At 47.5% G+C, this 26,972-nt stretch overlaps 9 protein-coding genes across 9 annotated transcripts; 6 read left to right on the forward strand and 3 right to left on the reverse strand.

The window, feature by feature from the left end:
* Window positions 1-2,396: 2,396 nt before the first annotated feature.
* Window positions 2,397-3,447, forward strand: I302_105904 (uncharacterized protein; the record flags this gene model as incomplete). Its single annotated transcript, XM_065870163.1, has 3 exons — window positions 2,397-2,488; window positions 2,598-2,880; window positions 2,956-3,447. 3 exons carry the CDS (start codon window positions 2,397-2,399, stop codon window positions 3,445-3,447), a joined length of 867 nt encoding a protein of 288 aa, XP_065726235.1.
* A 1,551-nt stretch (window positions 3,448-4,998) lies between these two features.
* On the forward strand, window positions 4,999-8,797 carry I302_105905 (uncharacterized protein; the record flags this gene model as incomplete). The annotated part of the gene is made up of 4 exons (XM_019191657.1): window positions 4,999-5,484; window positions 5,561-6,382; window positions 6,444-7,118; window positions 7,178-8,797. The coding sequence occupies 4 exons, from the start codon at window positions 4,999-5,001 to the stop codon at window positions 8,795-8,797; spliced, it is 3,603 nt and encodes a 1,200-aa protein (XP_019046287.1).
* Window positions 8,798-9,495: 698 nt separating this feature from the next.
* I302_105906 (uncharacterized protein) lies at window positions 9,496-11,122 on the reverse strand (the record flags this gene model as incomplete). Its single annotated transcript, XM_019191658.1, has 4 exons — window positions 9,496-10,031; window positions 10,149-10,277; window positions 10,359-10,924; window positions 11,037-11,122. 4 exons carry the CDS (start codon window positions 11,120-11,122, stop codon window positions 9,496-9,498), a joined length of 1,317 nt encoding a protein of 438 aa, XP_019046288.1.
* A 1,061-nt stretch (window positions 11,123-12,183) lies between these two features.
* On the reverse strand, window positions 12,184-15,298 carry I302_105907 (uncharacterized protein; the record flags this gene model as incomplete). The annotated part of the gene is made up of 13 exons (XM_019191659.1): window positions 12,184-12,585; window positions 12,700-12,785; window positions 12,858-12,936; window positions 13,001-13,059; window positions 13,128-13,233; window positions 13,306-13,677; window positions 13,742-13,968; window positions 14,047-14,187; window positions 14,250-14,344; window positions 14,416-14,575; window positions 14,670-14,870; window positions 14,966-15,027; window positions 15,108-15,298. 13 exons carry the CDS (start codon window positions 15,296-15,298, stop codon window positions 12,184-12,186), a joined length of 2,181 nt encoding a protein of 726 aa, XP_019046289.1.
* A 335-nt stretch (window positions 15,299-15,633) lies between these two features.
* On the forward strand, window positions 15,634-17,307 carry I302_105908 (uncharacterized protein; the record flags this gene model as incomplete). The annotated part of the gene is made up of 5 exons (XM_019191660.1): window positions 15,634-15,807; window positions 15,882-16,026; window positions 16,114-16,330; window positions 16,418-16,535; window positions 16,654-17,307. 5 exons carry the CDS (start codon window positions 15,634-15,636, stop codon window positions 17,305-17,307), a joined length of 1,308 nt encoding a protein of 435 aa, XP_019046290.1.
* Window positions 17,308-17,656: 349 nt separating this feature from the next.
* On the forward strand, window positions 17,657-19,285 carry I302_105909 (uncharacterized protein; the record flags this gene model as incomplete). Its single annotated transcript, XM_019191661.1, has 5 exons — window positions 17,657-18,099; window positions 18,198-18,461; window positions 18,525-18,602; window positions 18,737-18,930; window positions 19,113-19,285. 5 exons carry the CDS (start codon window positions 17,657-17,659, stop codon window positions 19,283-19,285), a joined length of 1,152 nt encoding a protein of 383 aa, XP_019046291.1.
* Window positions 19,286-19,506: 221 nt separating this feature from the next.
* I302_105910 (uncharacterized protein) lies at window positions 19,507-20,169 on the reverse strand (the record flags this gene model as incomplete). The annotated part of the gene is made up of 1 exon (XM_019191662.1): window positions 19,507-20,169. The coding sequence occupies one exon, from the start codon at window positions 20,167-20,169 to the stop codon at window positions 19,507-19,509; it is 663 nt and encodes a 220-aa protein (XP_019046292.1).
* Window positions 20,170-20,501: 332 nt separating this feature from the next.
* On the forward strand, window positions 20,502-23,867 carry I302_105911 (uncharacterized protein; the record flags this gene model as incomplete). The annotated part of the gene is made up of 11 exons (XM_065870164.1): window positions 20,502-20,546; window positions 20,603-20,622; window positions 20,692-20,895; window positions 20,963-22,087; window positions 22,149-22,222; window positions 22,285-22,339; window positions 22,400-23,283; window positions 23,351-23,413; window positions 23,481-23,602; window positions 23,677-23,744; window positions 23,813-23,867. The coding sequence occupies 11 exons, from the start codon at window positions 20,502-20,504 to the stop codon at window positions 23,865-23,867; spliced, it is 2,715 nt and encodes a 904-aa protein (XP_065726236.1).
* Window positions 23,868-24,225: 358 nt separating this feature from the next.
* Window positions 24,226-26,852, forward strand: I302_105912 (uncharacterized protein; the record flags this gene model as incomplete). Its single annotated transcript, XM_065870165.1, has 2 exons — window positions 24,226-24,344; window positions 24,398-26,852. The coding sequence occupies 2 exons, from the start codon at window positions 24,226-24,228 to the stop codon at window positions 26,850-26,852; spliced, it is 2,574 nt and encodes an 857-aa protein (XP_065726237.1).
* Window positions 26,853-26,972: the final 120 nt, after the last annotated feature.

Genomic DNA, 26,972 nt, shown 5'->3' on the forward strand with positions numbered 1-26,972 from the left:
CTCAGAACGGTGAGGAGACAGTTGCTCGCTCAGTTGACTATAAGACCACTATACAGTGGCCATGTATTGGTGTGAAGGGACCAGGTCGAAGGAATGTGAAGAATACCAATTCCGATTTTTTAGGTTCTTGTATACGTTATGGTTGAGCACGGATGATCAAATAGGTGGTAGGCACTCGAACTGTGCTGGGTGATAGTAATGAAGGGATAATTGAGACGGTGGTTGATGATGACAGTGAGGTGTTGTCGAAGGAGGATTTATGAGAAATGAACGTGTGAGAGCGATACACGGATGCGGTAGATTAACGGCCGATGTTGGTTCGAGGTGGCGAAAAGCGAGAGGAGAAGGGGAGAGATGAATCTAGCAGCACCGTCGGAAGCTATTTTGGCAAGTTGAGCTGATTGGGATTGTAAATGTCGATCAGTGATATGGTATGTACGGATCTGAGAGATTGAGAGGCGAGGTGAAACGAAAAACCAAAAAATGAGGAGAATGAAAATGTACAGTACGGTAATGACGGTGGTACGGTTTGTACGGTGATGAATGATGGTGATGACTCACTCTCCACTTTGCACTCTGTTCGTACTGTACGGTGAACAGTAGTTGTTCTATGGTGGAATATTCCTACTCCTATCTACGGTGACCGAATTGGAAGTTCTGGTATAGTACGTATTACAGACTATGACCATATGGGTTGTAATGAACATTGTAATTGCGGTATGGTGCGGGCTTATAAACAACTACTGACGGGCTAATCCCCCCGCGTAATACCACTCTGTCCGCACAAAGTATCCGCACCGCTCAAATCGTCTCAGGGTCCAACTTTGAAAAATCAAAAACAAAGGAGGGTGCTGAGTAAGCTTGAATTCCTCCATGACAACGAATGTGGCATCAGATTGCTACAATCTCGGAACACGGTTGATATTCGGCTTACAATTGAACAGGTCCGACCTGAGATTCCAAGGTGTGGCTGAGCTAGTCGATGTTATGAGTAGTCAGCCGTACCTCACTCCGAGCCGTTGGAATGCCATCCACTCGTACTCTGGTGAGGGGAGCAGGATAGTAGGGCCGAACGGAGACGGAGATGGTGGAAAGAGGTACCTACACTCCCATGTCAACGGGACTAGTACGAGTGCCACACACTACATTACTAGGAATAGACAACGTGGTATGTTAACGGTAGTGCGATCGAACAAGGAAGTATCTTTCGACTTCGGTGCCTGAATTGCAAAAGCTGTTTTAGCATCGATTGGGATTTGCCAGATTATCAGGCTGACAAAGTTACCTTTTTCTGACATTGCTATCCAGCAAGTGTGGCTGATATGGATGACTTTCCTTTTTTCACCATACAAAGGAATTAACCCACGCAAACGCAAACCCTGTCCTTCTCGCTTTGCTTTGTCGTGTCACCGTCCAATCCAATCCATCTCACCCACCATACATCATACCATACATCATCATCATAGCTTTGACTTGCGGATATCTGCTACAATTAAATCAAATCCAACACGGTTTCACGTTACCAAGAAATAGCAGTACTTGTTTTTTATCCGGCCGAGCGATTAGATAAATCCATTTATTAGATATCATTTGATCGATTGATTCCTTAGATCCGAATTAGAGACTCAGAATCAGAATAATCAAAAACAAAACAAAACAAAGATAACGACCCCATCAACCTGACCTCACCCCGTCCCGTCCCTTTCACACTATCCCCGGATCATACGCCTTAGACCTTACTTATCAAAGTACGAATATCAATCAATCTCCGTCTTTTGGCTTTGGCGTTGTCTGTTAGTCAAGACCAAGACCGTGTGACGTGACGTGTTCCTCGCTTCTTATTTTCCCATACACCTTTCAAACTTATCTATCAGATCACCAATCATTAAATTTACGATAACTTCCCGCGGTAAACTCGGCCAAGATCTTTCTCAGCAGATCTTCCATTTTAGATAATCAACTATCGTCAACGAACGTTCGGGTAATTCCTTGATTGGTCTCACACGAAACGGTAGAGTGAAACGGGCCGACATTCCTTCTTCAGCTTGTAGCGTCGTCAATCACAAGACACGACGGGTAGAAACACGGGCCGCGAGGAGTTTAGCACCAGCACACAGCTTTGCTTGGTCTTGGTGAAACGCGTGACACGGTGTAAGAGGGAGATCACACAGTTGTCGTCATTTGATTCTAGACATTGATCCCATTTCACATTGTGAGTCACGTAGCCACAGCCACAGCCACTATCGTTGGATTTTCCTTCCAACCCCCATCTTCGTGCACCATTCATCCTTTTTATCATTTATTCGAAAGTGGAGGTGGTCCACCTTGATCGCCTTTGCCTTGGCTAATCCATTTCATCGTCATTTGTCCAGATCAATGTCGGTTGATCTATAGTCATGACCACTCCCACACCTACCACCTCTTCCTTACCAATACCCAACAACAACCTAGGACGCGTATCACCCATCGACCCCAATCTCGCTCAACAGTCTCCTTCCTTCAATCCCAACTCCTTCACTGGACACCCTCTTCTTCCTTCCCACGTCCTCCACCACATACCAATGGAATCCCACCTCCACCCCATCAACAACCTATAGCAGGTCCCTCCCGTCCTCCCCTCATCAACAACCTCCAAATCAGTTCCAACAGCAGTATGCTGCTCTCGGTGGCCTACCAGGCCAGCAGCAACAGAATGGCGGACCATCGTTTGACCCTTCGGTTCATGCGAGATTGCTGCTCGCTGCTCAGCAGCAGGCGCAAGCTTCAGCAGCTGCGAATGGAGTGAATGGAGGAGGAGGAACTCAGAGACCACCAGGTATGCCCGACTTGGCTGCTATGGCGAGTAACATGCCTGGGAATAGGGATGCTATAATGAAACAGGTAAATTGCATCCTGCTTCCATCCTGGTTTATCGCTCATCCTTCCATTCATTTCTGACTTGACTTCTCCCCTCAGCTACAGGCTCTTCAGACTTCCCAGGCCCAGAGAGCTAGACATGCTCTGGCCCAACCACCGCCTGGAACACAAGCTCCCGCAGTCACCGGTACACCCGCCCCTACTGCTCCTTCACCAGCCAACATGACAGCTCCTTCGCCTATGACAGCTCCCTCACCTGCAAACACTTCCTCTCAGCAACCTCAATACAACCAGCAGCAGAACCCCGATCCTGCGCAGACTCTCAAGATAACAATTCGCAACCAGATCAGCCGTACCAACAGACGCCTAATGCTCAAGGTCAACAACAACAACAACAACAACAGCAGTCTAACATGGCTAACGGAGCTGGATTTGGTGCACCTCCGGACCGCAAGGAATGGCACAGCAACAGCGAGATTTCCTGCTGGCTCAAGGCGAAAAGATGAGAGCTGCCCAGCAGTTGCAGATACAACGTCAACAGCAGCAGCAACAACATCAACATCAGCAGCAACCATCGTCAAGTCAGAATGACATGCAGAATATTCAATCCCAGTCACAAGCAACGCCCTCCTCACATCCCGGTCAACTACCCATGCCCACCAATCCTATACCTCAAGGATCTACACCTCAAATGCGTCCACCAGACAACAATTCTAGATTGCAAATCTCGGAACACGGTTGATATTCGGCTTACAATTGAACAGATTCAATGGGCGAGCTAGCGTTTAAGTTCAGGTACTTGGGTTGGAATGCCAACTGACTTGGTGGGGAGAGATTAGGCGAACGAACGGTGTGAAAACCAACCTGTCAACGCTTACGAGTGACCACTACATTACAGGTAGACAAGGGTATGTTAACGGTAGTGCGATCGAACAAGAAGTATCTTTCGACTTCGAGTGCCGATGCAAACTGATAAATGCCGATCCAATGCTCTCAGCAATTGACAAAAGCCTTTTTCTGACATTTATAGCATGACATTGCTGAGCAAGTTGGCCATATGGATATTTCCTTTTTCACCATACAAAGGAATTAACGCAAACGCAAACCCTGTCCAGCTTGTCGGTCACCGACCAATCCATCTCACCCACCATATGACATACCTACATCATCCATAGCTTTGGACTTGCGGATATCTGCGCAAAATTAAATCGCAAATCCAACACTCACTTTGCTTTGTCGAAATAGCAGTACTCCAATCCAATTTCACCCACCATATCCGGCCGAGCGATTAGATAAATCCATTTATTAGATATCATTTGATCGCTATTGAATTCCTTAGAAATCCAATTAGAGACGTTACAGAGAAGAAGCAGTAATCAAAACAAAACGATTAAACAAAGATAACGACCCCATATCATTTGGATCATACGATTCCTCACCCCGTCCGTCCCTTTCACACTAATAATCATCAACGCCTTAGACCTAAAAAGTACGAATACAATCATTCCGGCTTTTTGGCTTTGGCGTTGTCTGTTAGTCAAGACCAAGACTTGTGTACGAATGACGTCAATTCCTCGCTTCTTATTTTCCCATACACCTTTCAAACTTATCTATCAGATCACCAATCATTAAATTTACGATAATTTACTTCCCGCGGTAAACTCGGCCAAGATCTTTCTCAGCAGATCTTCCATTTTAGATAATCAACTATCGTCAACGAACGTTCGGGTAATTCCTTGATTGGTCTCACACGAAACGGTAGAGTGAAACGGGCCGACATTCCTTCTTCAGCTTGTAGCGTCGTCAATCACAAGACACGACGGGTAGAAACACGGGCCGCGAGGAGTTTAGCACCAGCACACAGCTTTGCTTGGTCTTGGTGAAACGCGTGACACGGTGTAAGAGGAGATCACACAGTTGTCGTCATTTGATTCTAGACATTGATCCCATTTCACATTGTGAGTCACGTAGCCACAGCCACAGCCACTATCGTTGGATTTTCCTTCCAACCCCCATCTTCGTGCACCATTCATCCTTTTTATCATTTATTCGAAAGTGGAGGTGGTCCACCTTGATCGCCTTTGCCTTGGCTAATCCATTTCATCGTCATTTGTCCAGATCAATGTCGGTTGATCTATAGTCATGACCACTCCCACACCTACCACCTCTTCCTTACCAATACCCAACAACAACCTAGGACGCGTATCACCCATCGACCCCAATCTCGCTCAACAGTCTCCTTCCTTCAATCCCAACTCCTTCACTGGACACCCCTCTTCTTCCTTCCCACGTCCTCCACCACATACCAATGGAATCCCACCTCCACCCCATCAACAACCTATAGCAGGTCCCTCCCGTCCTCCCCCTCATCAACAACCTCCAAATCAGTTCCAACAGCAGTATGCTGCTCTCGGTGGCCTACCAGGCCAGCAGCAACAGAATGGCGGACCATCGTTTGACCCTTCGGTTCATGCGAGATTGCTGCTCGCTGCTCAGCAGCAGGCGCAAGCTTCAGCAGCTGCGAATGGAGTGAATGGAGGAGGAGGAACTCAGAGACCACCAGGTATGCCCGACTTGGCTGCTATGGCGAGTAACATGCCTGGGAATAGGGATGCTATAATGAAACAGGTAAATTGCATCCTGCTTCCATCCTGGTTTATCGCTCATCCTTCCATTCATTTCTGACTTGACTTCTCCCCCTCAGCTACAGGCTCTTCAGACTTCCCAGGCCCAGAGAGCTAGACATGCTCTGGCCCAACCACCGCCTGGAACACAAGCTCCCGCAGTCACCGGTACACCCGCCCCCCCTACTGCTCCTTCACCAGCCAACATGACAGCTCCTTCGCCTATGACAGCTCCCTCACCTGCAAACACTTCCTCTCAGCAACCTCAATACAACCAGCAGCAGAACCCCGATCCTGCGCAGACTCTCCAAGATAACAATTCGCAACCAGATCAGCCGTACCAACAGACGCCTAATGCTCAAGGTCAACAACAACAACAACAACAACAGCAGTCTAACATGGCTAACGGAGCTGGATTTGGTGCACCTTCCGGACCGCAAGGAATGGCACAGCAACAGCGAGATTTCCTGCTGGCTCAAGGCGAAAAGATGAGAGCTGCCCAGCAGTTGCAGATACAACGTCAACAGCAGCAGCAACAACATCAACATCAGCAGCAACCATCGTCAAGTCAGAATGACATGCAGAATATTCAATCCCAGTCACAAGCAACGCCCTCCTCACATCCCGGTCAACTACCCATGCCCACCAATCCTATACCTCAAGGATCTACACCTCAAATGCGTCCACCAGTCCAACAACCCAATTCTAGACCGCAAATGGCTCCTGCAGCCCAGCGCCAGGGATTTATCAGTTCTCTCGCCACGTTCTACAAATCCATAAATCAACCGTTACCTCAGGCCATTTTCAATGGAGAACGAGACGGAGCGTTTCAAGTTGGAGGTGCTTGGGTTGAGGTAATGGAACTGACATTGGCGGTTATGAGATTTGGCGGTATTATGAACGTGTGTGATCAAACCAACCTGTCTTTGAACGCTTATGAGACTGACCAATGACATTTCACAGGTCATGCAGCAAGGAGCCGATCAACCATTCTGGCGAGCCTTGATACAAACGAACAATATTCCCGACCCTCTTCCTGAGGCTGTTCCGATGCCCAAACCGATAAATGCCGATCCCAATGCTCCTCAGCAAACGACCAACAACCCGATTCAGTATATTGTCAGTGCGTACATTGCGTGGCTCCAGCCATTCCAACAGCATATGTCTAGGCAGAGAAACCAAGTTGCGCAACGACAGCAAGCCATGGCTATGGGTCGACCTCCAGCTCAACAGCCTGGTATGCCTCCTACTCCCATGATGAATGGGATGCCGGGGATGGCGACGGGTCAACAGATGTTCGCAATTCCCTCTCCTGCGGGGTCGGTAGCTACTCCCACATCGATGATTCCTCCTTCTCCTGCGGGGTCAATGTCATTCATGCCTGGCATTCCTTCTCCGATCACGCATGCAACTCCGACGGAAACCAAGCCTAGTGGAAGAGGACGGGGACGGGGGAGAGGAAGGGGAAGAGGTAGGGGTAGAGGACAGGCGCACGATACGTCGTCGAGAAACGTGCCTCCACCGATACATACTGGTCATAATGATATGTCTGCACCGACGTCCGCAATGGTTGGAACACCTGAACCAGGGCACAAGCGTAAAAGGGAGAAGAAGGACAAGGGCCTACATTCGGCTGAGGTGAGCTTCTAATCGTGTATTCTGCCAGATACAAGCTGACAATGCTGTTTGCTGTACAGAACTCCACTCCTTCCACTCCTGCCTCTGGACAAGTTAGTCTACCAGCTGTCAGTGCACCTACCGAAAGACCCCCTACACCTAAGCGAGCAAGGTATAAAGTGGAGTATAAACCGATCCAAAAGACCCAAAATCACCTCGGTGGATGGGAGAAGAACATGGTGGCGCACACGTTTGCCAAGAACTCTCTGAATCAAGGTACAAGACCTATACATGATCTCGCTATTGTCGATATGGAAGGTATCCTGATGAGTCTACGCTCGAGGCTACCCCACGAACTCAGCTACGCCATAACGGTTTTATCAATGTTATCGATGTCTCACCCTGAAGAAAACGTCACTGGATTACCTCTGACGCACCTGCAGGAAGTATATCAGGAGATACTGGACTTGCTGAATGAAGCTGCGTTTGGCGAAGATGGGTATGAAAGTTGGGATAAAAAATACGCCCAGAATCAATCTCAGAAATCTGAACTCAATGGAGAAACGAAAACGGACATTCGAGATGATTTGAATCAAATGACTTTTCTGGAGTTGGAACAACTCGGACGTGATTTCGAATTCACATTTGACGATGAAGAATACCTGGAAACACCTAAACCCTCCAGAGATTCTACGGGTGGTCAAACAGATATACTTCTGGCAGGTATGAATTTGCTAAGAAACTTTTCGATGTATGCCGACAATTGCGAAGTGATGGCCTCCAACCGAGACACTTTCGAACTCCTTGCGAATATCACCGACGCGAGACTATGCCGATTACCTGGGCAATCCCCCGGTGGAAAACCATTTTCAATCCTTGAACTAGCGAGGGTCCGAAGAGATGCCATAAGTGTTTTAACGAATATCGGAACGTACATCAATCTCAGGGCTCATTCGGCCAAATCGACCATATCGATTTTCAGAGTATTATCGAGTTTCCTTAATTCCGGATTCGACAGTGCGGCGATCCGTGAGCCCCTCTTCGGACCGGTTAGCACGATATCGCTCAACGAGGTCAGGGCGCCGGTCAACCATTCGCTGAACAGAGCGTTGGAGGCGTTCAGCAAGATCATGCTGAGCGATGGGAATCGGGAAGTCATAGGTGCCAAGATCTCACCAGGAGAATTGATAAGGACATTTGAGAGTTTGGTTAAGTTATTCCCAATAACCAAGAGACAGGTGGAAGCATTACATACCATCGAAGATTACCTGGGACTATACGAACTCCTCTCCCTATGTGTGTATTCACTTGTATTCTCAGCGAATATCCCTACTCGAGCCAAGATGAGGGATATCCCTGGTGTACTAGACATCTTGATAAGAATTATAGTAGATACTACACTCCAACATAAAGATTTCAAGGTCAACCCATTTACGATCCTCTCTCGTCGTCTGTGCGAGACCCTCGGCATACTCAATGGGAATATCCAGCCGAACGGAATGGTGGAAAATCAAATTTGCTTCTCCGGGGGTGGGGTGGATAGTACGGTCGGGTGGAAGTTTGATAGTAAGAAGATTGTCGGTGGGTATCTCGCGAGCAGGAGCGAGGAGATTCTGGGTGCGCTGGGGAGGGTTAGGAATGTTGATTTGGCGGCTTTTAGGGAGTTGGAGGGGATGTGTTGGGGTGGGGAGGGGGAGTGAGCGTGAGGGTGTAGGAGTATTTTAGGATGTGGATATAGGAGTAAGGAGGGGACGACAACGCTGGATACGTTAGGTATGGGTACTATCACATAGCTTACGAGTAGGGATCACTCGAGTATATACTATACTATACTATATCGTACAGTGTACAGTAACTCGTACAACAAAGATAGTGTCTCATCATATCATTCATTGTTTCATTGTAATAGCGCATTTTCGGGATTTATGGGATTATCTCTGGAGTTGGAGTTGGGAGTAGATAGATCTGTCATGTACAGATTAAGAAGACAAGGATGAGATGGAAGTTGAATGAAATATCATATATATCTGAGCACAGTTCTGTGATCCTGTATGGTCTGCGATGATGTCTCGTTTGTTCATGAATGAACCTGAGTACGACCAGGCTTTGCCATCGATGTTGCACCGAACCGGCGAATGCGTCAGACGTCATGACCAAATTAAACACATAACATACGGTACCAGTCCGATATAGATATTTCGCCAAGATATAAAGTATCGTAAACAGATAGACACATGAACCTATTAACATTAACATGAATATCAACAAAACTAGAGATTGAAACGGATACTTCCGTAGTTGAATCAACTTTCACAGAAAGATAATCTCGCCACTTTGCACATCCACTCAAGTCTTGATCGACATTTCCTTTTGATTCGATCATCTTAGTCTAATGGAGCTAAGCAATGTCCGCGCCACTTTCAATCCTCCTCTTCCTCAATCTCTCTTTCCTCCTCTCCCTCCTCTCCAGATGCTTCTTCAACAAATCCGGAGAACTTCTCAATCTCTCCAGATGTCGCTTTCGTGAGACAGAACAGGTCTTACCGCTCGTACCCCCGCTCGTTGGTGTGGGCGAAGCTGAAGCTGAAGCTGAAGCAGAAGTGACGATCGCTACCTGGGCTGGGATACTGGTAGTAGGTTGAGTTGATTCCCTAGTCATGGTAGTTTGTACAGTCACTGTGGTTTGGGTGGTGTAATCTGTGCCGCTTACTGAGGTCGAAGTAGGAGCAGCTTGAGCGTCGGAAGAAGAGGAGGGCTGTATGTCACCAAAGGCACCTGAAGCTGCCACCGAGGAGGCAGAGGCAGGAGTAGAAGCGGTAGAAGCTTGGGACGAAGATGAAGCAGCTGGAGCGGATGATGAGGCTTGTTCGGCCCCCCCGACAGCGGCGAATAAGTCGGTTTGAGCACCGTTGATAAATCCGTATTCGTTGTTGTCTAGATAAAGACAAAGGGATATCAGTACACTGTGAATGTGCCATCAAGCATAGGGATGATTCGAAGGGAGCAACGCAAGTATCCCTTTCATGATCTTCAAACGTAGATTCAACTCACAGAAAGGAGGATCATACTCTCCTTGAGGGTTGTTGTTCCTCTCTGCCTGATACCAATAATGAGGCTGTTTAGCACCGACGGTACAGTTCGAAGTATCTGTGGGGTAATTGCACTTGTTGGCGGTTTTAGCTGGAAACGAGATCGAGAGAACAAGAGTCAGCCGATATACCAAGTGAAAAGGAGTGGAGGTACGAAGAAGTTTTGACTCACGAGCAGGCAAGGGAGTCACACCAGTAGCATCTGTGATATTACATCTATACCCCAAGAAGTAGTTCTGTTCGCTCCCAGCCTTCTCAGAATGAATCCATCCCCACATACAATGACATCCCCCCTCGGGGCATGGCGGCAAATCAGCGGGAATATGGAAATCCACATCCTTGAACCACGGGCAAGTATAGTTCACAGAAATCACAGTGAAATCTTCAGGTTGGATTTTCTTGACATCGCTTTCGTAAGCTATGGCAATCCCACAACCCTTCACATTCTGGGGATCGGGCGACCCCCATTGATCGGTAGTGTGCATTGCCCCGATACCTCCCGAGGCTCCATCTCCGTCACATGCGTAGATACCGGTCTGTTGATAGTCGTTTTGGCCGTAGGTCGTCAGGGCCTTGTTGCACGCTACTTGACCTTTGTATGTCCCACCGGAGGGGAGGGACATGAATTTACCGTCTTGGGGGGGTTTGTCGATGTAGCCGTGGAACCACCATTCGTTGAATGGGAGGTGCATCAACGGAAGAACAGGTTCGGATTGGTTGGGATCGTTGGGGTCCCATCTGAGTAAAACATGAAATATAAGCATAAGCACAATCCTCTCGCTGAACCGATATGATATAATCTCGTTACTTGTTGGTAGAGTAGGTGCGTGCAAAAATCGCCAAAACTCACCCGTACATCCCTTCGTCCCACAAGGCAATATGAGCCTTGACAGCTACCATCGAAGCAAGGGCAAAGCACAGCTGAGAGGTTCGCATCGTGTGTAGTGAATTCAATTTGTCGTATATGATAGGTTCGGAGTAGGTTCAGCGATAGAGAGGGGTTGGGTGATTGGTTTTATGGTTTTCTCGTTATAGCCAAAGAGCGTGGGTAGCTTTGTGAGCGTAAAGAACGTGAATATGGGATCAACCCTGGTTTATGTCGATACGACTGGCTGCGAGAGGAAAGTAAAGGTTAGTATGGATGATGAAGATGATTATATAGATGATGATGGAAGAATAGAAGAGGGGGAAAGGGGGAAGATATGGTCAGATGTGCGCTAGGTATATACAATAACACAATAGGGATGGGGTAAAGCGCTATACTCACCAAGGATCAAGGATGCTTTGGTTCAACCAAAAACCAAAATGTGAAGCAATGATTGTCGTTGTGTGCCTTTTTCTCTTGTGCTTGTCCTTCTTTCTTACACCAGGTAAGTGCGATATTGTTTGATGAAACGCTTGGATCCCAAAGGTACAGACGAACAAAGCTCAGCTATGATCGTTTCGTGTCAAGTTGGAAGATCCGTGCGCTGAGCTGTAGATGGAGATGGAGATGATCGAAGCGGAGATCGAAGAGTTGATGGGGAACAATGCGTCAAGCACTGCACTAACAGGTGAACAGGTGGGTTGATGAAGAACAACGTACAATCCAGAGATTCCTGCATCTTATATATCCCATCTCACTTCTGTATAACCCCTCTATATCCTTGCTCTATCTCGTACTTGTCACACCTCCACTTGCATACCTCGTTGGACCCGAAAAAAAAGATAGACGCGTATTTTTAGCATCTCAGGCGTCACTCTTCCCGCTCTGTCTTGAGCCGAAATATCTGGTAACCATATTCCATGTTTCAGGGTGGTAACGTATGACGGAATCAGGGGTAAATTGACGGTTTCATGCGAGACATCCGTGCGGGTGGCGTAGGGCAGGTGCTCGTGAATCGGCTGTGTCCCATAGATGATTTATAGGTATGATGTCGAAAAGAGGTACTACATGTATACCGCCAGAACATTCAATGTATATATGCATCCTAATGTAGATAACCGGACCCTACAGCCTACAACGCCTGGAAATTGATAGAATGCAATTTCCTTCTCCTCTCCTTCTCGTCCTCCTTCTTCTCCCGCTCATTCAAGAATAGTACAACGAATCCCAGCATCACTGTAGTTCCAAAAACTGACACCCCAACCCACGGGACCCAATCTCCAGGTTTGAGGTATAAAGACGATTTCCACTCTTTTGAACGGTTCTTTACTGGCGAGGACCCCATTTGCCGTTTGACTATGTCTGATGAGTTTGTATATGAGATTGATCTAGACTTGATGGTAGGAGGAGTTCCTTCCTCTTCATCTGGAGTTGTTGGATAAGGCGGGTTGATGATTATTTGGGAATTCGGTATGATCGATTCTAGGTATGTGGAATGTCTGCCTGGTGGAAGAGAAGTACCAATGAATAGTTTCTGCATCAAGATAAAATTTCAGCGAGCAGTTTCTTCACTCAGATGATCAAAGAGACGAAAAAAAGCTCCTCCCCTGCCATGAGTCACGAAACAGAAACAGCGAATAGCACTCACCTCAACATAGTTGTTTGTCCTTCCCAGCCCGAAATAAGCATATGGCGTATGCAGAGAATGATATCCCGTTTGAGGTAGTTGAGCAACTGAGTATCACAAAGCACAAATGTTCCTCAGCTATCATCAAGACTGCAACGCTTGAGCGACAGCTGACTTACCCTGTTGAGCAACTCGATGACCCGCTGTGTCAAGTACCGTAAACTTGTACGTCGCACCTGAATAGCTGACCCCGAGAGGCTATCAAACAATAAACGAATAGTTAGCTATCCCGTTGTTCCGTATGGTCGGCGATGTAGCTCACACTGTATGATTTCCCTCCATCCACAGGCTCACATTTACCTTCACAAGCGCCATTCAAGACTATAAAACACGTATTTGTCAGATGAAAACCTGTTTATGCGATCACGGTCACGGAATGGCTAGCTTACCCTGCGCTTTGAGGAAGAAAGCATCATGATAGAAATTATTCTGCACAAAAGTGATTTTCTGTCCTGACTGAGATCCTGAACGTTGAATGAGGATATCCAAAGAGCCCTGTATCCACGTCACATCAAGTAAGCTTACGTTCTTCGCAGTGCAATGCAAGGTGAACATATATTAACTCACATCATCATCAATATCTAGCCAACTCGCACCCTCCGCATCGTATATCCCATCCAACGCGGCCCATGGTTTCCCACCACCAACTTTGAAACCTCTCTTTGTCCCCTTCCTCTCGCAGCCGGGTACATTCTTCCCACACGGTGTATTGACCAAAACCTTAACTTGGTTGACTTCTTTATCACCTGATATGCCCTTACCTCCTTTGATACTGGTATGTACCGTCAAGAGCAAGTCTGGGAACCCATCGACATTGTAATCTCCTGGACGGACTGGAAGAGGGATAGTAGGTTGATTAGGGGGATGTAAGAGTATACCAGACGTCGTATCTTCTTCGTGAAGTGATAGGAGGGTAGAAAAGGGTATGGATGCGAAATCCTGTACATTTGGTGATTGAGTTTACGTACGTCTCTAGTAGGCAGCTCGCGACGAGTGAACTCACAGGATCAGAAACCTCAAATGAGAAATCGAATCCTTCATCCGCCACGCAAAGTTCTCCCCAACCACGACACTTCAATTTTCCCTCTTTGGTCGTTTGAGATCCCTCTGTCGAACAGATCGGTACTTGTTTGTTATATGCTATGTTTATGGTACATTCTGTTCCTATGCCTGTAGATTTGGCATGATGTTTGCATGTGGGGAAGATGATGTCCATTGAGCCGTCACGGTCTGTCAGATGCATGTACAGATCAGCAATCGATTTTGAGGCGATTTGAAATGAGGTTTGATGAGAGCAAGAAGACTCACTCATATCTGCGAAAGACAAGGGTCCACTCCCTCTAGGTAAATCATAAGATTTCGACAATACATATCCTGCTGGTCCGCGGTTCAACCATATTTGGATAGAATGATGAGTCGATTTAGGTTTCGAGCAGTGCAACACCAAGTCTGCAATCGAGAGAAGTTGGTAAGCCTTGAATCCTTCGTCGAACAATGGTCGGAAGGCTTACCAGGTAAGCAATCCCCATCTATATCTATGAAAGCACTACTATGTGGATTCGCCAATGTACATGCTTGATCGGAGGATGATAAGGGAGCTGATTCTCTGTAAGCATAAGATGTAAAGATTAGCCTCATGTTTCGGATGCGATCATGGAAAGATATGAGGTCACTTACAATGTGAATCCTGCACCATCATTCAACCAGGTCTTCAATATACCTCCTTCGACTTCTTCGCTCGGTGCCAAACCTATTAAAGATGGTTTCAAGGAATTATCCGCATCGAATAATATTGGCTGGGTAGGTAGCGAAGAATCAAGCTTCCATGGTGTCTTCTCTGTGGAAAAGGTACCAGAGCTTAGCCACCAAATCAAACGAGTATGTATCACCAAAGACAGCGAATGATGGTCATAGCAAGAAGTGCAACTCACGAAATCCACCATTCTCTCCACCTCCCAAGAACACCTCCATACCAAGCTTCTCATTTTTGGTCTCCCACCAATGACCGTCGTCCTCCTGTACGTATATTACGAGTAAGTCCAGGTGCCCATCGTGGTTGTAATCCCCTGGTATCATGTTTGATATGGTGGAAGAGAGGGTTAATGTGTGAGAAGGGATGTAACTGAATTTGTCTGTAATACGAGTACACATGCAAAGCTTTCAGTATTCATGCAAACTTGACCCAAATTTCGGCCATGGCATCAGAGAAGTGAAGGTATGAACGCACCTTTATTCCATAATTGTACAGTAATAGTCTTCCCATCCTCATTAAGCGTGAACAAATCGAGTCTATCGAACACCTCTCGTATGAGCTGTGTCCCCTTTGTGTCTGTATGGCGTAAGTCTATGACAAGAGAAAAACTGCTCACTTTTGATCACCATCCCAATCCCCCGCACCCACCACCCTCCCCCTAACATCTTCCAACCCCAACGATCCAGCATCTATAAAAGCCTCGTCTTGAAACCTCTTCTCCTTGAACGGCCATATTGCGTCCACACCTTGGGACCAGGTTAGGAGGGAGAGCAGAGCTAGTGAGGCTAGCGAGGTAGAGGGTATCATCTGTCCATTGATCTTTGCTCTGTCGTTGAACGTGAATATGTGACGATATAATCATCAACGATGAGCTTTACGAGTACTCTTGGACAGTCAAGTTGAGCGGGTGATGTTGACGTTTAGGAGTGTTTACGTAATCCTTTTGTAGTAACGCTCCGGTTAATCGGAAAAGCAAGATACACGAATGGAATGAAACCAGATAAATACAGATGAGTGAATCATCTATCGATCTCTCTTCTTCTCTGTCGTCTTTCTTGACATGGTCTCTTCTCAACTGGCTTCTGTCGTTGCTGCCCAACCTGATCTAGCTCGAGGTACCTTTCATCAGATCAACAAGCACGATGTCATCTTCTGACAGGATCATCTACCCCGGCGAATCTCCTTCCGAGTCCTCCTCCCATGCAGCTGCCTCTAGGAGAGCGCTGAGGGTGAATCAGATTGATTCGGAGGATCTGGACAGTGCCCTGGTGGGGATGCTGAGCGATAAACTATCAACTTCATTGAACAATTTCAAGGTAAGCTGGCGTGACTACTTTGATAACATTCACTGTCAAGTAGCTTATCGTCATTTTCGTATCATCATGACTAGTCAACAATCTCAGATGGGCTGAAACCCGAGTTGGAACTCGTCATCAAACTTGCAATGTTCAGATATGGAATTTGGTCCCAACTCAGAGCATCGCCGGGAGCTAAGCTGCAGAATCTCAAGATGATCTCTGATAAGAGTAATAATCGTATGTCAAATCAGCTTCTACCTTCTCCTCCCCTCTTCGAATGTAGGACGAAATAAGCTGATTCCTTTCATCCGTTTGAATCGGTAGCTACGAAACGTATCTTACTTCTATATCTATTACTACACCCCCCGGTGTTCCCTAGATACCTGATCAATCGGGTTAAGAACTATGCCTTATCGAATCAATGGTCTGATCTGCCGAATTACGATTATCGTAAGAAGATTTGGAAGATCTTAGGGAGGTTGGAGAGTATAAGTAGGATCTGGGAGCTTGGAGGATGGTTGGCTTTCTTATGGGATGGGAAGTGAGTTGAGGATTCTCCGCGCATGCTCGCTGCTATGTATCCGACACATTGTGAATGGGATGTGCTAATGCTGAATTGGCCGTAAAGGTACCCCTCGCTGCTTATGAGGATACTACGACTACGTCTCGTACCTTCCCAGCCGCACTTGACGAGATTGGTCTCGTACGAATTCATGAATAGACAGTTGGTATGGGGAGCGTTTACCGTGAGTTAACTTGCCCACTCTGATCTCTCAGATCCAAGCTCTCCATTTCCAACGTTTTTCACCAATGAAATAGATGTGGTACAGATAATCTCAGCTAACATCTATGACGCTTTCACAGGAATTCCTAATGTTCTCAATCCCCCTTCGTCCCTCCCTCCCATCATTCCTCAACCCATCTACCCAAATCAATCACCTCAAATCGATACTCTCCCCGCCCCAAACAATAGACTACACCTCCATCCCCACCTCATCATCTTCCTCGTCCGATAAATCAACAGGACATAAAGGCATATACAGTACTCTGCCCAAATCTACCTGTCCAATATGTTATTCGCGCAACTCCACTCAGCCAGTCCCACTATCTTCTTCCTCTGCTGGATCGAATCTCACCTTACCTCCTATAGAGGGTGTCAGTGGATCAGGGTTCGGACACGAGGAGGATGAAGAGGATAGTAGGGTGTTTATACCTGCTCAGACTGATTGTAGGGGAGATTGTAGGTGGTGTTATTATTGTATTGGCGGGGTGCTGTATGAACATTATGAGAGGGTGAAGGCTCGTGGAGGGAAGAAGGGGGATAAGGGCGAGGGGAGGGCGGAGAGGGCGGAGAGGGCGGAGAATAAGGACGGGACAAGGGAAGGGAAGGGAGAAAGTAGGGAGGGGAAAGAAGTGGATGAGGTGGAGAGTGAGGCGGATAAGTGGGATTGTCTGAGGTGCGGTGGGAAGGTTGGTAGAGCTTGGAGAGTTGGTGAGGATGGGGTTGTTGAGGAGTGAGATCTTGATACTATCTATCTTAGGTGTATACCATATGCATGCGATAGATTGCCAAGCATGCTGCTCGTCTTCACTTGCATCTCGCTGCATGATCCATGCAAGTGTATGTTCCCATTTTACATACATGCTATACCATCCACCTATAGTTGATCGGACTTCCTCCACTTTGGCGTCAACATTACGAAAAGTGGAGGAAGATCACCTCACTCACAACTTTTTCCTCATCTTTCATTGCCCCTCATATACCATCATTCAACAGCTCAACCCCTCTGCCCTGCTTGGTCAACCCATAGAATTGCCATCACTGCACTGCATCTCTTACAAAGTGACCAGTCGAGTGAGATATAACATGTCCACTCGCCCACTACCAAAACCCATCCCAATCCCCTCCCTCCTCCCTTCTTCTTTTTCCTCCTCCTCTACCTCTTTGCAGAACAAAGCCGGACCGTCCCAGTCACTACCCTCCCCATCCTACATCCTCGGCCCACTCCCACCCACCTCGCCCCTGCATATCGCACTGAACTACCTCAAAGAAGCCGACGAGAGACCGTATACCCCTGGGATACCACCTCCGAACGAGCAGGACCGAAAGGGAAAAGGAAAGGCTAATACCACACCATCAATAGATGAGAAGCCAGCTCTGAGGGATCTGAGGAGTAGAGAGAGAGTACTGATCGTTACGGGATCGAAGTGGAATTATGTGGATGCTTTGCAGGAGGAGGATGAAGATGTTTTTAGGAATGTTTCGGGGAGTTGGGAGGGGCTGAAGAGGCTGAGGAGGGTCGATATTAGGTGGGTCTACAGCTTATAATCTCAAATTCACTATTCTCGTATCAGTCAAGCTCGGTCTCGTTGGATGCCTTCCCTGATTTACATAACATAAATGATAGATCATGTCCTACCCCTTCGCACCTCTTACTCCTCCTCACCCTACTTACCGAATCCGACTCTCGTCTGTCCTCTTCCAAGACTGCTCAACCGCAGTATCTCGAATCGGCTCCTTCAGTCATCATTCTGTGGGACATAGCGGGGATGTCCATGTATGAGCAGAGTCTGGATGAGAACGAACCGCCAGACATGCCCGAAGGCGAGGGGGAGGGTGACAGCGAACAGCCGTCAGCCGGTAGAGGCCCTAAGAGAAAGTTCAAGCCTGAGTAGGTCAATCAATATCGTGTATCATGAATATGGTAATACTAATGGAAAGAAATACGATGCAGTGTGTGTTTATCAGATTATATGAACATACTATCTGCTGTAAGAGCTGCAGTAGATCATTTGAATACATTACATCCCTCGTGAGTATTCCCTCTCATCGATCCTCTTCATATACTTGTCATACAGTCCTCCCGAATCATCCACATCACCGACATTTCATTATTCGATTTCCGACTTTTGCTAACCATGCCGTCCCACACCGAAACATACTCAGAGACCCTCCAACCCAACTTTTGATCCTCGAACCCTCGCTCAACCCCCTATCTTCCCTCCCAATCCTCCCACCTTTATCGTCGGAGAACGAAGATCCCAAGATGCCCAAATCTGCTAGAGAGCGTAGAGTAGCTTTGGTTGACTGTGCCAAGTGGATATTTGGGAAGGATAGTATAGGTGTCATACATCAGATATGTGAGTCGATCCTCTCCTTGCATAACAGTCGTACATATCGAGGCAGGAACCCGTGAAATCCAATCATCAATGATAGGTCGTCTTCTCGATCCTCCTCTGTCAAAGGAATGCCATTTTTCGATGTAGATGAAACTCTCTTGTATCGCATGCACGGAAGCTGACGATGTCTGGCGTATGTGCAGCCGGCGACCAGAATACCACCTCCCATTTCTCCTTGACTTTCGAAAGAGACAAAGGGACAGATATGAGCTACCAGATGAGGAAGAAGAGATGTCCCAAAGCTCGTTGGAGTGTCCCTGAATGGCAGGGTGAGGAGAAACCGATGGGCTGGAGGTGGGAATGGATGGGATCGTAGGTTACTGAATGTTTCGGACGAGGTGAAGACGGTTGTAGCGGTGCTGTTGCTATGTTTGTGGTACAGTATATTAATACGGTATGCTACATATGGAATACTCGATGCGAGCTGCGCGAAGTTGATGGTACTTTTCACTGAAGAGCCAACGTTTGAAATGATCCTTCCGCTCTACTAGTGACCTCGACCGTCCTCGATCTTAGCAAAGATTGATTCAAGTCTCCTTAACATCCCCTCCTAGCACCCCACCATCCCTTCCCATAACTAACCCTAATCTCCTCGCCCTTGCCCACCCCACCTTTCAAACTCCAAATTTCCATCCTCAACCCCCCATCCTCCCCCTGCCCCATTCTGAACTCAGCGTTTGGACCAGTATTCCCATTCTGAATGGGTAATCCACGATAATCATTAACGAACCTAGCTGCATTACCCATCTTCGCAGCGTCTATCCCTATTGATACGTGTTTTCCAGGGAAGGGGTTCCGGATATCTGAGGAAGATATTCGCAGGAGGGAGAGATCATAGTCACTTGATGAGTGTGGGTCCTTTTGCCTCAAGATTTCTATTTCATTCTCGTCGAGATCATCAGGGATCAGGGTGGAATGTAATACTCCTAGATAAGGTATGATCATCTCCCCTCCCTTGATCTTACTCTTCGCGAACAACCCATTCTGCCCCTTCGCAGGATGTCCCTCGGTTTCTATCCGCTTTATTTGGACGCTCGATGGATGTTTGATAGCTTTGGGATTGAATGTCTTGCTATTTGGGGATAGTAGGGGGATGAGTTTGGGAGGGAAAAGGGGTGATAGGCGGGGTTTGATTAGGTATATTACGCCTTCTGGCCAGTTGGGTGGTGGTGGGGTATCATGCCCTTTTTGAGGGGGCATTGAGTGTTGACGAAGGTGAGATAGAATGATATTGACAAGACGGCTGTTGATTCACTAATGATTTCAACTTTTCGACGCAAAGCATTGACTTGACGCCGGGAAGTTGGGGGAGTTTCCGTCGGAAAATCAGTACAGCAAGGCTCAAGCTCGGAGAATTACGGGTGGTATCTTACGGGTAATCAGATCAGTGATCAGTGTTCACCAGATTGCCAAGACAAAGCTTGAGGTCGCACGCCGACGGTGAATGGATCAACGAGTACTTGAGTAACATCATCATACTATGACAGAATATATACTGTATATCATCGAGTCATATCGACCTGACAAAAGACATGAGCTCAAAGCAAGATGAGATATCAGTGGGCAAAGTGTGGGAGGTGAGTGTATGACACCTGCACATTGCATGATACAGCAGCTGATGTTGATACGCTAGGCTGTGGGGCCATTCTCGAGGTGTGTTGTCTTTTGTTATCATCAATTGTACCTGCGACAAGAGCTGAATGTGACACGACCGTTCCACAGCGGAATGCGTGAGCACCCTCTCACCGGATCACCCCTCTCAGCATTTCTCGATCCATCTATCCATCCAGATGTAGATTTCGCTTTACGGCCATATAAAGATGATGAAACCTGGCCTAGCGAGATAGGTAATGCCGGAAGAGTAGGATGGAAGAAGTTCAAAGAGGGTGATGATGGATGGATAGAGATATCTTACCCAGAGATCAAGTGAGCTGCCAATATTTCGCCCTGAGAATGCTTGATCCTTGGAGATATAGAGCTGATCGTAACATAGCTGGGACCAACTTCGCTCAGACCACGGCTGGGCATCGCTTCAATATCACTCCATTCTGCGTACAACCTTGACAGTTCCACAGATATCTGACCACCAAAGTACACCCTTCAAGATAGACGTGACTCAGGGAGTAGAGTACGCTTTCGTCCCTATCTCCCTTTCATCGGACTCTCAAGCCCCGATAGAATGGTATGCAGGCGATATCTACGCTTTTTCAGAGACGCCCACTGGCCAGCGAGACATCTCATCCAAAACATCCAACCTTGCCCGAACAATTTCGCTATTTCCTGGAGAGTACATGATGATGGTTAGAGCGATATACGAGATAAGGATGTTTGGCGATCCCGGACAATCCACTCCACCTGTGATAAGGCTCAAAATAGTTGCTGAGGTGGACCAAGCAGATGAGGTGGAGGTGATAGAGGGTTTAGGGGAAGTCCCAGATGTGGTTGACGGATGGTTCATGGGAGACTGGATATCCGTTGCTGTAAGAGTACCGGACGGTGCGGAAGATGTGGAGGCGATAGGTGTTGAAAGCTCTTTGGAGAGCTTTGTCTCTTTGATCTTACTTTCGCCAGCTCAAGTTAAGGCAGGACAGACAAGACCGGTATCCATTAGAATGGTACAGTTCAGATCGTTATTGCGCTCTATCAAATCGTTGGACGTTACTTTGAAGGTCAGAATCAAAGGACAAATCAAAGAAGTGACTTGGCATCCTCGGTTCAACCATTCCCAGCAGAATGATACAGAAAGACTACCACCTTTCAAGATCACTTTTCCATCTTCGATGGGCTCGGGAATCCCATCAGCCATATCACACGCTATAATCATTCCTCCACCACTATCACAGTCACAGTCGCATTCGCATTCGCAAATCGATACGATGACAAGCGAAGACCTCTCGCCGGTACTGCTGATTCTGCATGGTGCGGGAGTTGATATCACCCAACCGATGATGAGCGACGCTGTCCCCTCTATGACTGGTTATTGGACGGTACTGCCTACTGGCCGAAATGAGTGGGGCGAAGATTGGCATGGGGGAAGTATGCAGGATGTCTGGTCTGCGAGAGAAGCTTTTGGAGGGATCATTCATAGGATTGGGAATCGGGTATCTGATAAGACTATGTGAGTGATGTCAGACGTGAGATACTTCCCCTTATATATGCTAATAAGGTATCACACATAGATTGATGGGTCACTCGAACGGTGGTCAGGGAGCTTGGCACCTTGCTGCTAGATATCCCGATCGCATTGTTGGGAGTGAGTTGTTTTAGCTTTTCTGACATTTAAAAACGAAGATACTGATGATGTGCGAAATGAAGTGGTGGCAGCCTCGGGCTGGCTGACGATCCAGGATTATGTCCCGTACACTGAGTTGTAAGCTATTCATTGATAAGCATAATAGCTGGTCATACTCAGGCTGAATACGAAATGTAGAACATCGAAACATTACGCCGATCCAGCGTTGCTTGGCATCCTATCCTCATCCCTCTCGCCATACAACAATGACCTTTACCTATCCAACCTCGTCGACATCCCTATATTGGTTATCCACGGAGCCGAAGACGATAACGTCCCTCCTCGACACTCACGCTCATATCTCTCCATGTTATCTTCCTGGGCAGGCGAACAGGATGGGGGAGTAGTAAAGTACCTCGAAATGCCTAAGAAAAGACATTGGTGGGATGATGTAATAAGATCTAACGATGTAGTCCAGTTCATCAAGAATCTACCGAGCAGGAAATCATGGGATGGGCAGCGGAAGAAAGGATTCACATTGACCACCGCCAATCCGCAGGAGAGCGGTGGTCGAGCCGGAATAAGGATTGTAGAGCTAGATATCCCAGGGAGGATTGGAAGATTGGACGTTAATGCTAGACAGTGGAGGGGGGATGATCCGGCTAAACCACTAGACTTGAGGGGCATGAACGTAAAGAGGATTGAGCTTATCTCGGCACACACGGGTCAGAAGGAGGTCTTGACCAGATCTTCAAAGCATGGAGAATGGTACACTGAGGCAGACATGGCTATTGCCGGACCACTTACACCTCCCAGAGCAAATGGTCCGATGATTCGATTCCTTTCATCGGCTGGTCCGATCGTCGTTGTCTGTTCGGATATACCGACACATCAAAGTATAGCCAAGAGGATATCACATGATTTGTATCTCTACCATAGGATTGATACGGAGATCATGTATGATCGAGAAGCTTTGGTCAGAGTGGCAAGAGGGGACGTGGGGGAAAGTAATTTGGTAGTACTAGGACGACCTGAGGAGAATTTGTTTGCGAATTGGATGATAAGGCAGGAGAAGATACCTAGTGTGTTGACTTTCCCTTGCCCGTTCTTGTCTGTATAAGTTGAGTTCGGCTGACAGATGAGGTATAGTTAAATTTCCAACGAAAGGCGTCATGCTCGTAGAGGATAAAGTGATTTACGATCGAGGAGCAGGTATGTTTTCTTTGCATTGCACTGCGGATGTCAAGTAAACGACTGACGAGTCGTGTGGGATATGAAGGATTAATAACACTACATCCCCATCCCACATCTTCCAAGGCCCTCTCAATGCTTATAGCTGGCAATGATGTGTTGGGGATGGAGTTAGCAGCGAGGTTGTTCCCTATAAGGACGGGTGTGCCTGTAAGTGCTGTATTCTACTTTCCGTTTACAGTTCAAATTAAGTCAGTTTATGCAGGACTGACAAAGACGTTTAGATACCCGATTGGGCGATAGTAGGACCACAGGCTAGGTGGAAAGGTGCTGGTGGATTTTCAGGTGCAGGGTGAGTCGGGAGTTCCCTTAACGTCGAGAAATGGAATGATCGTGCTAACGGTGATGCTGAATGAGTAGGTTCTGGAACGATGATTGGAAATGGTCAGAAGGGATGTCTTGGATGGACCGATGAAGCCTTTTATGAGATTGGACATTGGGAAGGGACGAGGATTTTCGAAGGTCACGAGATAGGATAGCCTGAGTAAGCTGCAGTAGGAGGGGAATTGATTACTTTATCAGCATGTATATATATATATATATATGTATATTTGAATCGGGAGGTCGAGTGAAGTCTGTTCAGCGTGCAGAGATTACACTTCGAAGCATAACGTGCATTGACCTCCACCTCGACGTCCGGATGCAAGCATCCGCGTAAATCACATGATCTTCGTCGCCTGTCCTTATTGTTGCACCCTGCGGTCCGAAGTAGGATAATTCGACATCTCTGTTGGTGATAACATGCTGAAGCAGAAGCGTCTCAGCTGTACACCATGCAGACGGCAGCTCAACCGTCCTCACTTCGATCATCCATCAGCGTCGGTGATAGATCCGACCTGAACACTTCGATAGGCCCCGACCGGGCTGGCTTACGTGATATCAAAGGCGAGTGGTGTGTGTACCTTCAACCCTGTTCAACGCTGAAGGTTCTAGATCTCCAGGTAGTAGCAGGAGAGTACCCTACGAAAGTCGACAGCGAGTAGAGGTTAGTTGCGATCGTTGTAAGAAGAGGAAAATACGGTGCAAACGATTGAAAGGGCCCGAAAACACTTGCGAGGGCTGCGAGAAGAACGGTCTTATATGCGAGTCCACCCTTCCCAGAAAAGAGCGATCGTATATCAGGTCGGACGGCAATGACCCAGATATCTCTCTGCCCTTGGCGATCATTCGACATCTCGTACCAGAAAGAACGATCAACTCATATGATGATCTGGTTCAATTAGCTCGCGATCTTGGCCTGGACTTTCCTTTCCCGTCTACTGCAGCTCAGCGGGTCAGCCAGACATACACATCTCATAATGGGAGCTTTGGAAGTACTCGTATACCGAACATCCCATCTACTGTTGACAATACCGAAAATACTGGTCTTGGTGTGAAGATACCCGAGGGACGGTTGTTGCCAGCTCCTGCAGGCGGATACCACTATGTTGGTCCGGCGAGTTCCATCTACTTTGCCATGACAGCTCGTCACCTGGTCAGCCGAACGAATCGAATATGGATGGCAGCGACCGAAGGCAACGTCTTCGAACGGATAATCAAGGCAGCCGAATTCACCAGTTTCGGGGTTTCAAAGGCTTTAGAAGCCAGAATCGAGGGGCATCCATCCACAAATGCTGCTAACGATGAAGGGGATACGCATCATCCGACCGATCCATCCCCGATCCATCTTAATGATCACGCATTGGACCCCTCCCGAAACTCGACTTCTCCCCTGAATTACCTTCGACACGGTCGTTGGAGAGCATTATTGCCAGACCGCGATATCGCAGATCGGCTGGTTCAAGCATTTTTCGATATTGTTCATCCCAACTACACTCTGTTTCATCGTGGGTCATTTTACACAAATTACGAAGCTCTGTGGTCATGGGACGGTGATAGATTGGGAAGCATAGATACAGGCTGGATCTGTGCCCTGATGATGGTTCTGGTGCTGGGAGCGTTAGCATTGGAGGGTACTACATTAAAGGCAGCTACGGAGATACAACAGCGATACCTCACGATAGTTCTTCGAGATGGTTTCCCTCGCTTGAACATGACGGCAAGTCTCTTCAACGTACAGACATTGATGCTGCTCGCTCTGTACCAGCACAATGCGGGCGAAAGGAACGGCGCTTGGATGTTGATTGGTCAAGCCGCCAGAATGGCTATCGCTTTGGGAATGCATCGGGATGGAGATGTAGGAAACTTTGATCCGATAGAAAGGAATACGCGTCGTATGGTGTGGTGGATCCTTTACACTTTCGAGCAAAATATGTCGTTCGTCTTGGGACGTCCGTCCGCAACAGATATCATCGACAGGACTGTTCGACTACCGGACGAGAGTTTCATGGACGGGCATGATCTCCCGTCAAGTTTCTTTGGGCCTTCAGGATCGTTAGCAGAGCTCTCGGTAGGGATCAAGCGATTCGTTGCTTCCATATCTGTCGATTATGATCGGATTGAACTATTGGCTAAGAATCACAAGCGAGCCCAGGAGCTGTATGGGCAATTAGATGAATGGTTTCACCGACTCCCTCAACATCTTCATCCGCAATCCTTCTTTCCTTCTCCGAAACATCGTCGAGCGGTTTTACTCCTGCATATCCATTACCGCTATATCCGATCGATACTTGGTCGGCCGTTCCTCCTGGGGATGGTCAGCCATGAGATCGACAACCAATCGACACCAGATCTTGTCTCTCTCCCAGTCGCGGTACGACAAATGGCAGAACTATCCATCGAGGCTGCCAGAACATCAGTCAATTATTTACATGAACTCGCAGAGGTCCACTTGTTGGAAGGGCAGGTCTGGTTAGATATGTTTTACGTCCACCACGCAACGTTCATCCTCGGTCTACCGCTGTTATCATGTCCTGTACAGGACAGTCGTCGTTTCCAATTGGACAAAATCGCCGTGAGCGAGTTATTGGGAATATGCCAGAAGATGGTTATCGCTCCCACTTATCGAATATTGCTGAATATCGCAATGCAATTCTCCTACGTCATTGATTGGGGGCCCAAAGATCTGGAATCTGTCCCACTTGTCGGCGCACCGGAAGACTCCCTCGATACCTCGACGGATGTTCAGGCAGATGGCCGTACACAGCCCCGGGAAGTGAATCCATCCCAGCAACTCGCTTGGGACCAGCTGTTCGGTCCATTACCTTCTCGACAGAGCTCGCCCCGAGACCTCTTTGCAGATCTGTACAACTTTGGTCTGGACCCCGATCCTGATACTCAGGTACCCTGGGATTTCTTCAACCTGAGTGGTTTGGCTGCTCACGATTCAACTGGCGAACACCCACAAGGCGAGATGACCCTGATCGATCCTTCGAATACTTCGGGTTTAGTTGACGATCATCAGATTCCAGAGATACAGTCTCTAGCAGGTATAGCCGGTCTTTTGCCCGATCTCAGATAGGATCAATAAGATATCATTGTAACAGATGCACTGCGTTATGTTAAATTGAATTTCACGGTAGGCCCAGAAGGACCAATGTAAACGAAAGCGAAGTGATGAGTTAATTGGCTCAGCTTCCGG

The sequence above is a fragment of the Kwoniella bestiolae genome, chromosome 4, assembly GCF_000512585.2.
Source record: "Kwoniella bestiolae CBS 10118 chromosome 4, complete sequence".
NCBI lineage: Eukaryota > Fungi > Basidiomycota > Tremellomycetes > Tremellales > Cryptococcaceae > Kwoniella > Kwoniella bestiolae.